General features: G+C 44.2%; 2 protein-coding genes across 2 annotated transcripts; both read right to left on the reverse strand.

The window, feature by feature from the left end:
• Positions 1 to 4066: 4066 nt before the first annotated feature.
• LOC149939244 (uncharacterized protein F54H12.2-like) lies at positions 4067 to 5359 on the reverse strand. Its single transcript, XM_090179077.1, has one exon. The coding sequence runs from the start codon at positions 5357 to 5359 to the stop codon at positions 4067 to 4069; it is 1293 nt and encodes a 430-aa protein (XP_090035203.1).
• A 2466-nt stretch (positions 5360 to 7825) lies between these two features.
• Positions 7826 to 11746, reverse strand: LOC149939245 (uncharacterized). Its single transcript, XM_090179078.1, has 2 exons — positions 10052 to 11746; positions 7826 to 8341 (listed from the first exon to the last, which is right to left on the reverse strand). Exons 1-2 carry the CDS (start codon positions 11744 to 11746, stop codon positions 7826 to 7828), a joined length of 2211 nt encoding a protein of 736 aa, XP_090035204.1.
• Between the last annotated feature and the right edge of the window lie 2412 nt (positions 11747 to 14158).

Genomic DNA, 14158 nt, shown 5'->3' on the forward strand with positions numbered 1-14158 from the left:
ATATTCAGCCCAATCGACGTCGCATGGATCTCCACAGAGAAATAGGCCTGGCCAAGGATAAGCAAGATTATAGAGCGATATTATAGATAAGGTCTCACCTTTTTTATAGATAAGCAAATTTATGGAGCGATTTTCATAGACTCACCGAATTTATAGATCCAAAATTATGGAGCCCTCTAACTTCACCTCATTTTATGGATACCTCCACTTACCTATCTTTTTTACCTAAAATGTATTGGAAAAAAATAACGAGACGAATATTATACTAAATAATTTTTTATTACACTTTTCTGTACATGTTTTAATAAAATAGGCTGTAAAATATTATTAATTAGGGAGATTCTCCTTTTAAAATGGAAATTATTTAATAAGGAATAGTTAGTTCGATCTTCTACATCGAGGAAAAAGGAAGTTACGGGAACGAGGTCAAATTTTACGCGATGTCGAGCATGAATGATTTTAAAAAGACGTTCCCGCAATAATAGTTTTTTGCAAATTTGCAATCGGGAAATAGTCTCCCGTGTTCCAGAAAGGCATCGTCTTCCGCACCCCAATCTCCGATCTCACCACCGCAGAAAAAACACTTCACGCAGTCCGTAAAGTTTGTGTAGAAAAAACCCGCATTGGTGAATTCCATATGTCACGGCTTCTCTAGCGGGAAACTAGTGAAAGTGTTCAACCGCTCGTCCGCATACCTCATAGGGCCTAGTTGGGCATCGTAGGTCTCCTGTAGCTTCGCGAACTCGAGCTTGGCGTACTCGCACTCGGGGAACAAGGCGGTGTGGCAATGTAAGGGGTTAGATCCCAGCTCCCAATCCCGCACCAGACCGTCGCACCAGAAGCAGATAGTGATATCCTTATGTCCTACGAAGAAGAAGCGCGCCTGAGCCAGTTCGAGAGTGTCCATATATTCCACCGGGAACTTTTTAAAACTAGCGACTCGTTTCGCCAGGGTATTCATTTTTTTAGAGGAAGTTAAAAATTTAGTCCGACACCTTCGTAAACTAGCGATCGAATGATTCCTACCGAACTAAAATCCAGGGAGAAAATCTCTAACTAGGGGGGAGAGACCCCGAATGAAGGAATTTCTCAAACCGTGAGAAAGTTAGGGAAAAGAGAGATTCCCACGGCCTCCAAAACCTATTATCCAATTGTGCAAAAATGTTTAGTCTCCAGTCGTTTCCGTTTATCACCCTCTAAAATGTCAACCACCTCTTTTAAAAAACAGTTTACTATGGCTTTCTCGGCAGTCGAAGAATAAGGTGGCTGGTTATTTTCTACAATATCCTCGTCAGCTATAAAATGAACTACGTTTCCACATTCTTCCCCTAATAGAAATTTACAATGGGGGAAATATTTCCAATGCTCACCGAAAGGACTATCGCCTTTTTCCCAAGTTCACCCTCACACGCGAAGCATTTAACGGAATCTTTATAATTTAAATAATAAAACCCAGCCCGAGCTAAGACTCTACCATCTACGATATTAACAGGGAATCCCTTGTTAAACGAACGAATTCTCTCAAGCTCATGGCGCATAGGATTTAGCTCCGTCTCATCCGTCTGCTCTTTATCGTCTATCGGCAGTGTTAGGACGGGAACATTCCCCGTATTCTCGTCATTTACGAATTTACATAATCGATTCTGCTCGATGTGTTTCAGCAACGGGACGTCATTAGTCATCCACCCCTTGACGACCCTCTCGCAAGAGAAGCACATGACGTTATCAGTGTGCCCGGTGTAGAAAAAACCAGCTTTCGCTAGCTCCCTAGCGTTTAAAAACTTACATGGAAACCCTCTGAAACTAGCGATTCTATTTTTCTCAAAATGCATCTTTTTTAACGGAAGCCGCGTAAAAATGGTGTCTATCACCTTCGTCCGCGACCGATCGAATGATCCTTAGAACCGAGGCGGGGGTAAATCCCTCTTTCCATCTCTCGCTGAGGGGTGAACGGCCCCCCCTAAAAATAGTCTATTATCACGCGGCCCCTCTCGAATTCCTCGGGAGAAATCTATTATTCCCCGGGCATGTCTAGACCTTGTCCTTCATCTAAGACTTCGACTATTTCGTTTAAAGAATCGTATATTAATCGTGATTCGGGGTAAGTCGAATAATTCAACTGGTTGTCCTTTTCTACGATATCCTCAGCGGCTATTAAATGCTTTACATTTCCACTTCTTGCCCTCGAAATAAGAAATTTACAATGAGGAAAATTTTCCCAATGTTCCTCGAACGGACTATCTTCCTTATTTCAGTTCATTAGTTCCCCAGAACAGGAAAAGCATTTTACGCAATCTTTGAAATTCGTATAAAAAAACCAGCTTTGGATAAATGCCTGGCTTCCCTTAAAGGATCAATCGGCAAACCTTCCTTATTAATAATATTATTCTTAATATAATTATTATTAAATCCCCTAGTAAAGGAACGAATTCGCGCGATCTCGTATCGCATCGGCTTTGACCCTTCAAGCTCCATCGACAGGGCTGGGACATCCCCCGAAAAATCATTTCTTATGAACGGACAAAAGTTACACTCTTTTTCGTGTCTTAGTAACGGGACGTCGTCGGCCGTCCAGTCCTTGACGACACGCTGACAGGAGAAACACATTACGCTGTCCCGGTGACCGACGTAGAAAAAACCCGCTTTCGCTAGCTCCCTCACGTTTAAAAACTTACAGGGAAAACCCTTGAAACTAGCGATTCTGTTTTTCTCAAAATTCATCTTAAGAAAAAAAGCGTCTACCACTTACTTCTCCGACTTCAGGAATGACCCAGGGAATGATCAGGTACTAGACGACTAAAAAAACCTCGACTTTCTCTTTCCCCCCATCCCCCTTTACGAGTTTAAGCGTGTATGTTGAATAAGAAAACATAAATTCGAACGAAACATTTATTAACGCAAAGGAAGATATTACAAAAAATGATAACAGTGAATATAAGAAAAATGATACGAAATGAAAATACGCGCGCGAATTGAGAAAATTACGTAATGGTTTTTTAAAAACATAAGAGTTCGAAAAATAATTAATTGTTTTTTTATAAAGAAAAGTTTTAAAAGAATCCTTCGTCTTCCTCGAAGAGCGGCGAGGGAGCCGTCTGGTGATGGGTCTCCAACCACTTGGCAAAGCGGCAGGCCTTCTCCCGCGCACAGAGAAGCGTCGGGCTCCTTCGTCGATGAAACCGACACCGATAGTTCTGGTCGATGCTGATGTCCTTGGCCTTGGGGCAACCGATTTCCCCGAGTTCGATCACCTCTTGGGGGATGAGTTTCCTGAGGACGTGGCATTTCTCCTCTCCCTTGCAGTAAACGAATTCGGAGTCCTCGGTTAAGGCCTTGAGCCGATGTTGTAGCTCGATGTAAGGGGTATCGCCGTGGTTCCAGAGGTAACCGTTGATATGGGTAAAGACCCATTGATTTTGCCGGGCTACGTGGTGAGAAAGACCGCTACCGTGGTACGGAGGTTTAACGAATAAACTTTTAACTAGGGGAAACTCCCCGACGAACGCGACGGCAACTTCTTTAACGACCGGTTCGTATTTCGCGCCGAGTAATAATTCAAAATCGACAACTACCAGCGGTCTTTCCATGATGTTTCTGTTGGCTGATACCCCCTCTGACTCAAGGTAAGTTAAATCCGCTTCTTAAATAGGGTCTCCACGCGATTGTCATTACTCCATTGGTTCCTCGTGAACCTATCAGCGAAGGAGGTCAAACTCCGCCCCTATAGCGATGTTCCAGATAGAGCACGCAGTATTGTCCGCAAACTTTGCTTCCCACGGCCTGTAGACGACGTCTATTGTAGAGTATTTTCGAGGAATTTTTTCTCAGGAACTTTTTTATCGTGGGGAGGGTCACCGGACGACCCGCCGAGTCAAAGTACCCGGCCCTCCTGAAAGCGTCTAGGTGAATAGCTACCCAATGAGTCCCGGGCCCATCGTGAGGATCGAGGTTAACGACCAGGGAGGCGGGGAAGGAAGGGATATATTCGGGGAGTCTATCGGAAGCAAAGGCACCTTGATACCCGGGTAAATGCCCGAGGATCTCGTTTATTTCTAATGTGTTCATTTTAATAATCAATCACCACGTTCCGGTCTTTGTCTATCTGCATTAAACTATGGAATTCCCCGTAAATAACGACCGAAACCGATTCAGTGAGCGGGGTTTCGAATCCCAACTCGATACGTAACTGTCCCCGTCTTACGGGGTTCCAATGAGAGTTGTCACTCGCGGAAAGATCAGGCGTGATATCAAAGGCATATAGAGTATACCCCCTCGGATATTCTGAGTGCGATATACTATTCCCATCATCTTTAAAATGTATATTCGTCCCCGTAAACAAGGTGTAATATTCACGGGCAAATTGATTCTGGGAAAACTTGGGCTGGAGAGGTTTGCTCGGAACCGCGTCCGAATCAACGCAGAGAGATAAGAAATTTGACCCAAATGGTTGAAAGTTATAAGGATTTTTATGAAAATCGCCCGCGCAAGCCGTATGCGAGACTAGGCCGATTATAACGCGTTGAGGGAGCGGTCCCAGCCACACATTGTCGAGACTCGTATTTGAAACGCCGGTGAGCAGTACGTGACTTTTCACTTCGGTTCGGGTAAAGGGGTACTTCGCGGTGGCGCCTAAGAGAGCGTTTTCGTGAGCCAGAATGATTTGAGGACTTATCTTGCATTTCCGTATTTCCAAAGTAGCGTCCGTTATAGCGATCTTAAAATTTCCCACGTTTAAGGAGGGGTCTCCCATAAGGACAAAGGCCGTTTTACTCCTAGAAAGTCGAACTTTAATTTCCACCCCGCTTAGAAGGTATTTCGGAATGTTGAAAAGGTCGGCGTATATTGCCCCTACTAAGGAAATTTCCTTTGAATCCTTAATAGCTGCTTGACGAATCTTGCTCCCCGAGTTGGTAATTATATCGTCAAACTTTCCGGCAGCGTCTTTGGCGTAGAGACACGAAGTCAGGTGAGAAGTTTTAGCCTCGCCGGAATAGTTCAAGAGCGATTCTAAATAGGCTCGGTATGAATATCGACTTGCCGAGGGCGTGATTAAATTGTCGTTCAAGTAAATTTCAATTTGAATCAAGAGACTATGCATTAGGTTATTACAAGTTAATAATTTAACGTCGGGGTCTAAATTAGCCCCATTCTCCCGCGTTACTTTACATTTAACGTGAAGGAGACTCATCGCGAGATCAGTATACTCCGGGATTTTAGGGATACAAAATTCAATTTGGGAATCATCTCGTAGCCTAGAGATCGGTAGATAGAAAGTTGGAGTCGCGCTTTCGACGCTAGTTTGCACGGGGGTGACCGAGAACAGGTCCAATTCCGATTTCAAGGCTTCAACTTTGTACATTTTGGTTCTTTTAGTTGAGGGAAAAAATGTCACGAACGTGTTTCGTGGACTTCCGACGAGCTACTGTCCCGATTCTGCGTTTAACGGTCCTTTTTCTAGTTTTCCTCCTGCTCGTTGTTTTCGTTCTCCTACGCTTTTTCCGCCCCGAACCGCTTTGTCCGGTTATCCCTTCTAGAGCTTCACCGAAACATTTCCTCGCCGAAGATTTTATATTTTCCCCCGCAACGGCGTCATTGAGAATTTTACTGCCGACCCCCAACGCTTGTTTTCCTATATACTTCGCCCCTTTAACTAAAAGAGGGGAGGCCCAGCGGAAGAGCCCCGAGAACAGACTTCCGAGACCATGTCCTTTCTGATAAGCCGCTCCTTGATAGAAATTAGACCCCCCGGTTTGGGCTTGGTTAAGATAATAATTTTTATACGGACAGGACCCCCGCGCGTCGAGGACATCCGGCTTCGGCATCATGTTTCCGTAGATGTAGTTTAACCGTCAGAGACCCGAAGGCAAATGGCGCCGGTTTCCCCTGAGGGTTCATTATATGTACTTGGATCGTGTCGAAATAGCGTTTGGAGACTCGCACGTAATGAGGCACGTCATATGTTTTCCCGACGTTATCCCCGAACGAGCCTTCTACGGGGACAATCCTAACGAGAGGAACGAGAGTGTAACCCACCATTTGATCTTCGACGATATTAGTGTAAACGTAAAGTTGAGGGGGGATTTGAAAGCCTATAAGGGCCGGTCTAACGCCCCGGTAACCCCTTTCCAAGGATTGAATCCCGGGATCGAAGCCCAATGTCATGGCTAGACCAAAATGAAATTGCACTAGTACGTTATGACGAAAGGGGCTTATTCGAACTCGGCGAGTGATCTCGTTATATTGAAGAGACGTCTTCATATCTTTAATAATTTCGTTTATTATCTAATTAAATGTTCGATGGAAGAATAGTATCCTATGGGTACCCTATAAACGTGGGAGGTCCCTCTGGGTCTTCTAGGCTGAGCCGCGCATTCGGCGATCTGAGCTTCACCCGTAAGAGTTTCACCGTTTTTGGCGACATCGAAAATCTGCTCCTTTTTTTCCCTTTCGGATTTTTTTTCCCCGGCGTGGTAATTTTAAGTGTTATTCCCAAAGTAGGTTGATCGGCTTGAGGCGGCTCTAGGTTTTTTTCGATGCTAGTCTCCGGTTCATTTTGCTTGACTTCGATTGGAGACGGGTTACATTCGACAGGAGGGATTTCGTCGACAACCATGAAAACGATAGTGTTTTGTCCCTCGAGGACGTTGAAGACCGCGCTAGTGTAATTTATCTCAGCTAGCCCGCACTCCCAATACCCCCCCAATTCGACAGGTTTCGGTAACGCGGAGGTATAGGAGGCCATCGTATTGTCGGCGTAAACCCGCATGCTAGCGTTTGAAGGTAATGTCAGATACATCTTTTTTCTTGACCCACGAGTTCGCGTTCGACGGATATCCTACAAAACTGACAAAGTATTCGACCTGATTTTTGCGTTTCCGAGACTTGAGAATTTTATCGATCTTGTTTAGTCGAGGTTTAGCGACTAATGGCAGTTCTTCCTGATAGTAACGTCCCTTTATTGCCTCCCCCGTTAAATCTTCGATCGTGTAAAGGGGCGGGTCTAAATTTACGAGGCGGGTGATTTTAAAGACTTCCTTTGACCAAGTACCGGGGTAGGCTTTATCAAATACCCCCCTGTATTTGCTGATACGACAAAAGTCACCGACTTTAAGTTTAGGTTGACGCCGGCTTTTCACGGGGATTTCCTTGTAAATTGTTTTAAAAACTTTCAGAATATTATCCGGTTTCACGTCTAGAGGCGTCATTTTTATCGTGGAATGTTTCGTGGTATTGTAGCTATGAATTAAATCAGGGAGGACGTCCAAGTATCGATAGGTGTTATTAGCGGTGAAATATTTATACATTTTAGCCTTTAGCGTACGATTTAGTCGCTCGACCATACACGCTTTGATTGTATCGTTTTCGCTAGTAAAGAATTTAACTTTTTTTCTTTTAAGGAAATCCTGATATTTTTTCCCCGTGAACTCCCCCCCTTTATCGGTTTGAACTTTAAGAGGCGTGAGATCCTCGAATATTTTCTCGGTCGCGGCGATTACGTCTTCGGCTTTCTTACTTTTTAAAGGGACTGCCCACGCGCGTCGCGAGAATGTATCGATACATACTAGTAGGTAATTAAAGCCGGAATTGTGTTCGGAAATGTCTCTCATGTCCGCCAAGTCCATTTGAAACTGGTCGCCAATATTAGTTACAAAAACCTTGCTCCTTTTAAATTTCCGATAGGCGGTCTTATGTAACGTGTACGATTCTTGCTTCGTTAACCATTTTTCTACCGTTTCCCGGGGAATACCTCTGTCTTTCACGGCCTGATAAAGTTTTTCCAATCCGTCGAAACTCGCGGGATGTTTTGGATCTTAATAAATGTTTTTCAAGACTGCCTCGGGGTTAGAAACTCTTCCCATATTGGTTGTTCCGTTTTCCTTTTTTTCGCGCCTCTATTGATAACCCCTTTCGATAAGTCCCGGGGTTTAAATTGGAGCGGAGTCCGAACGACCGATGCTTTTCTAGGTTTCGCCGAAAATGAAATTTTTTTCTTCTTCACTTCCGGGATGGTTTTCTTGAATGATACCGTAGGCGTGAACAAGGCGTCGAACTCGTTCCAACCGTTGGGGGGAGGCGTTCGTTTTCTATTTATAGCCCCAACGGCGTAACTTACGAGCGTAGCGATATCTGACCCGGGCACGCGCGTTTGATCTATAAACAACTCGCCTTCACTCGACCACGAAACTTTATCGCCTAAGCTAATCAATCGGCTAATTAAGTCCTTCGCACTCGCCCTAAACTGAATCGGTACGACATTTAAGAAGGCCGTGTCCTGCCCGGTTTCTTTTCTATTTTTTGGCTTCGTCGCTATATCCTTAATGTTTTGATATCGGTGGAACATCTGCTCGAATAATTTAACTTTATCCCTAATGTCAAGATTGGAATTGAGTACGTCGGTCATGCTATTATTTAATTCATCCACGGAGGACCCTAACGGATGTGGAAACGAAAATTGAGGGGTATCTCGAGAGGGGATGAGAACATTTTTATTATTATTATTATTATTATTATTATTATTATTATTATTATTATTATTATTATTTTTTCCTAACGAGTCGAGGGGGACTAAGGCCAACTTTTGAGCGTAAATTTTTTTTCATTTCCTTAAGAACGACCTAAAATCCCACTGAGGGCTGAAATAACGGTGGGGATGAGAATACTTAGAATCCCGTGACCTTTTTGAACTAAAATTAATTTCTTCTTACGCCAGGCTACTTTTTTAGAGGCTACCTGTCTAATGAATTTCTTTTGTTTAGCTAGTTTTCGTTTCTGACAAGGGTTTAACTTTAAATTCCATTTTAAAGTATTATCGCAGCATTCAGCAATAGCATCAATTAAGGGTTTTTTAGCGTGATGGAGAATAGCGCGTCGTTGTTTAAAATTTGATCTACCTAGGGCCGAGAGAAAATCTTTGTGTCCGGCAACCAGGGCCGGCATTTTCGAACTGGTTAGGGACTTCTTCCTCTCCGCTGACTTTATACTCCCTACTTTTTTTTCTTAGGGATATAGACCATTTCGGTTTTGTCGGGGAAAATATCCGTTCTTAAACGGAAGTCATCGGGGCACTCCTGCCTATTGTCGATAAGAATATAGCCGTGAGGGCGTTTGGTCGCGTCGAGATAGGCCTCGATAGCGAACCGGTAATTGGCGCCTCTAAGTTGACGGAATAATATAGCGGGTTGAAGTTGGTCACGAGGGTTCTTGAACAAAACAATGTAATTCGCGTTCAGCGAAATTTCGCGCGCATCCTTTGTTTTTGGGGAAATGTTCTGGGTTATAAATACGAAGCTTATATTACGGTGGTGAACGCCTTTCGTGAAGAAAGCTCCGATTTGACCATTGTTCTCGTTCATTAAATCGTCAGTGATGAGGAGAATGTGTTCGCCTTCTTCACCGTGGTAATCATCGAGATTGGGGACTCCTTCTCGGAACACTACAGCGTCTTTTAAAGTGTCATAAAGTGTTTGCCACTCGCTATAATGCCAAAATATTTTTGTCGGCGGGGGGAAATCATTTCATCTTTATTTTTTATAATTCGCGCCATCAAAACGGACTTCCCGCTACCGCTCGGTCCGCTCAGAAGAGCGGAGAAAGGACCATACAGTGGTAACATGCTTTTATTAAATGAGGTCTCTAAGTTAAACTACATCGATATTTAAGAAACAAACCGTTCGGGTAAAAATAAAAATATGAGTTTAGCGGTGTTCTTTACTTAATACTGATGCTCCCATTTTAAGTGGGACTTATCGTCTAATATGGGTTACATTATAGGTTAATAGTTTTAAAGCCATAACGACTAATCTTTCGAATATGATGGATAAAAACAGTTAATACCGAAACTTCGCGTATAAGGGTAATTAACCAAAAATTCCTTTTACAGACATTCTATAAACGGGTTATACCCGAATATTAGGATATGTTTTTTCATTCTGAACTAGTCATTTTTTTTTAAATATTATTATTTATAGCCGAACGGTAATGTTTCGAAATTATCGATAACGCGTAATTTATTGACAACTGGCCTATATTTTTTAACTTGCTTTACAGTTACCACTGTATGATCATTTAACCGACAAATATGGTGGGGGATTTCGATTTCTTTCTCGAGAGTGGGCGCGTCTACGTCGATTCCGAGCATCCCTTTCAACGAGTCCATAGAGATAGAATTTCTAGTGGAATAGTTCTGTCTGAGACCTTTAGCCTTGACGACCTCCTTAATTTCACCGGTATCGCGGTTGAGTACGCGGAAGGCGTAATTTTTCGGGCCGCCCGAGCAAAATTCGGTAATATGACAATTTGGACCAAATTCTGATAATTGATCCGTCATATCCCCGAGGAAGCTCCCTTCCTGCACTAGCTTATTGCCATCGCGTGATCTATATATTAAACTATCCGTATCGTGGTATAGTATACTATCCCCTAGAGCCTCTAGGTGACTATAGAGTCTCATTCGGGCAAAAGCGGTGGTATAACAGGCTAAAACTACGTTTACATGGGCCAAAGCCGGATCGATTTCCTTGAGATGTTCCCATTTGACAAGCAACGTCTTATCGTTTATCGTCAAGACACTTTTCCTTTCGATATTCGGGTCGTCAAATAGTTTAAAGAATTGTTCTCGATCCTTAACGATCTCGGTTTTTACGAGGTTATTCCGTTGTCCCCACTTACCGTAAAAACTATTTAACATTAACTTCGCGACGGCACGTTTACCGGGGTTTAACGCGATCTTAGCGGGATCGAGTTTAACGCCTTCGTGGTCCTCGAAATCCGAGACGTATTTGTTTTTTTCGTCGGGGGTAGTGATCCCCACTGGAAACCCCGAAGCCTCGGCCTTCATTTTGTACATGGTCTTGATGTAGTCCGAAAACAAGCCCCCCTCCTGGGTCTCCTTGTTATACTGCGTTGTTTGATAATGCCAAGCTTCGTACATTTCAATCACTTTGTAACCTCTGGAAACGGCTAGTTTCAGTTCGTCGGAAACGAATGTCCCCACGAATGCCCGCTCGGGATCGGAATGAGGACACCGTCCTTGAAATCTTAGACGTGCACATGTACCACATAAAACGAAAAGAAGTCGCGAATTACAGTGCATGGGTAGAATAGGGTGAAAAAGTTTAGGAGGGGCGAGAACGCGGCACTGAATTAACCCGTCCAGCGAATCGAGATCTCGTAAATCATCAGCGTCTAGTAAAACTTTCGGGTGACCGACGGGTATTATATCTAGAAGGTTGACAGTCGGGTAAAGTGAAAGCATGTCGACGTTAAACGCGCGTTCATCGCCTTTGGCCTTGTAATAAAGGACTGTCGCGTTAACTCTCCCTCCGAAAAACGCGTCTCGAGGATTCAAGGGTGAAATTATCATGGCGCGTACTTTTTCGAAAAACGCCTTATCCTTCGCTTGACGGCGAAGCTGGTAAAAATCGCATTCCCAGATCTCTATAACGTTTTTCTTAAGTTTCCGGAGTTGAGCAACGACCCTGACTGTTTGTTGGTACCTGAGGTTGAACGTTTGTGAGGGATCTGACCATAGAGGTCTGTCTCTTCCCACTACTTGACAGCGAACGCACCCATGAAAATAGCAGCCCTGGAACATGTAAACGCCATTTCCGTCAAGACCATCCACTTTAAATTTACCTACCATAGCCTCCCACCCCCGCATAGCTGACACTATTCTTATACCCCTGCGTTTTTCTTCCCAGGCGAGCCATTCAAAAGCCGCGGTTGATTGTCGGTCCCTATTTCTCATCCCTCGGGGGGGGGAGTATCCCTATCGTGTCAGGAATGAGAAAGCGTTTCCTAAAGACGTAATTGCAGGCGCCCGGAAGCGTGATGGCAGCGCGGAAAGGGTCAGTGTCGCAGATTTCCATGAATTCACGTCCAAACGTTGCGCATCCCAGTCGGAGTATATTGACATCCGCCGTGCAATACGAAATCGCGTCTTTTAGAAAGTCAAAGTGACCGCCCGCGGCTATTTGCTCCCCGTGCCATTTAAGAAGGGCCACTCTTTCCTTTACCCCTAGATAGTTAGCCCCGTACGCTTCGAGGGGAGGAAATTTATCCCCCTTCTCGGTCGAATAATTAGTGGTTATGGGGTCAGCGGGATCCAAATTATTTTCGACAAAATTAAACAAAAGGTGAGGGAATCTACCCTTATCCATGGAAGGCCCTAGTCCAAACGTCTTCCTAAACGCGGCGAGTCCCATGGGGATGAACGAATAGGAATCGAGAAAATTGAAATTAAAACAGTTAAAGAAGAGAATTTTAGTCCCGTTTACTATCACGAAGGGCACAAAGGTCTCGTCGATTGATAGAACGGCTTTGAAAACGAATTGGAGATCATAACATTTCGCGGCGTGGGCGAATAAGTAAATTTTTTTAATATCCGCTAGAGTTCTGATATAATCCACAAACTTCCCCACAACATTCCCCCCGTAAAAAATTTTTTGTCGCGAGCTAAAGCGGATGCACACCCCGCAATCGAAGTTGGAGTCTCGCTCGTCGATACATGCGGGGCATACAATTTGGGATATTAGAAGAAACGGCTCATGCTCGAACGCCCCCTTTTTATTTACGTGTTGTTTATTCTGAATCGACTCGATGTCATAAAACACAAAAAGATAAGAAGGGACGCCCCCTAGTGATAATCTTCGTTTGGTCATGTCAGGCTCGGGGTGGTCTTTAATTCGTTGGACGAAGCAAAGGTGAGGATGGGGGGCGTGCTTTTTACAAATACGGCAGAAAACTTCCGAACAAGAATGGATAGTTTCCCTAGAGCGATAGTCCACGTATTTGTAACAGTCTTTGCACACTTTAACCTGACTACAGAGGGAGGGAACCGATTCGCGATGGCTTTGGAAGCATTCCAGTCCGTGGAAGGAGCGAAAACAATCGGCGCATTTGACAAGCTCGCCGGAGCATTTCTGATGTCTGAAACAGGATTTGCAGAAAATCGCGCATTTGTGGCGTTCCAATTTATCGTATCCGACCAAGCAAATGGAGCACGCATAATTAGTGGCGAAGAACGACGTCAATTTCGCGATTACGTCATAATGTTTCTGATTATAAATTAAATAAAGTTTATTTTCGGAGTTCCCCCCTTCCCCTTGGAATAATACTCTAGGTCTGTCGTTATAAACCTCAAAAACGATTATTTGATAATCAGAGAGAATAAATTGGAAATGCACTAAACTCGTGAAAGTCCCGCATTCGCGTTTCGAAACGCCCGCCTCGACGCGTAACTCTTCGGCTTTTTCCCTTTGTTTTCGCGAAGAGGCCTTGTACAAAGCCTTATACTCCTGGAAATATTCTTTATTTCTGGGGTTTCGCGTTTTCTTTAAATGCTCGCGGGAGACACAAGGAGTCTTTGTTTTGGACTGAGATAAAACTCCTTTTATCGCGTATGTAATCGATATGCTTTTTAAGTCCGCGTCGCCTCAGAGATCCTCCGTGAGGTAATCTTACCACGTTTAACGTGAATAAAATTGGCGAGTTCCAGAAATCATCTCGCTCATCCAGATAGATCTCGCCTTCGAGTAAATCGAAAACATCACCGGGCTGAAGTTGCGATTTCTGACGGAAAGAAATTTCGAGCACCCGCGCCGGGAAAACTTCCGAGGTACACGAAATTTGAACTCGGTCATCATCGAGAAGTTGATCAAAAATAAAGGTCACGAACTGCGTAATCCCGAGCTCTACATCCGCGGTGAAGCGCACTTCAACGTATCTTCCAACGAGATTGAATAGCGGGTATTCTTTCGTTCCATCTTGGATAATTTCAAAATTCGCGGGTAGTTCCAGCTGAAGACCCTGGCCATCTTGTTGAACGGGCGGAGCCTCGATGACTGGGAGCTGTAGAGGATCCTCTTCTTGAAGAGCAGGAAGGTCTTCAGGCTGGGGTGCTTGAAGAGGCTGAGCGATTTCCGGCTGATTACCTCCAACTTGAATCGGGGGTGGTTGGTCGATCTCTAGTTCATCGAGTTGAAATGGTTGAGGCGGTGGAACATCATCATCGTCCGCGGGGAGAGGCGATAAAAGAGGAGGAATATCTTCGCTCGAATACCAGTTAAATGATGAAATCGAACTTTCGCTATCCCACTTCAAGATTTTATGTGATGGCCCCGCTTGATCTAGAAAAGGGTCCGGGTTCTTACGCGGTGAA

This window comes from Leiobunum rupestre, chromosome 6, assembly GCF_980474605.1.
Source record: "Leiobunum rupestre chromosome 6, qqLeiRupe1.1.hap1, whole genome shotgun sequence".
Lineage (NCBI taxonomy): Eukaryota > Metazoa > Arthropoda > Arachnida > Opiliones > Sclerosomatidae > Leiobunum > Leiobunum rupestre.

Excerpts from the sequence above, each read along its gene's own strand:
- LOC149939244 (XM_090179077.1), bottom strand. The coding sequence starts at position 5,359 with ATGTACAAAGTTGAAGCCTTGAAATCGGAATTGGACCTGTTCTCGGTC.
- LOC149939245 (XM_090179078.1), bottom strand. The coding sequence starts at position 11,746 with ATGAGAAATAGGGACCGACAATCAACCGCGGCTTTTGAATGGCTCGCC. Across the intron at positions 8,342-10,051 it reads GGTTAAATGATCATACAGTG|ATGTTCCACCGATATCAAAA; the intron begins GTAACTGTAAAG and ends TTATTCGAGCAG.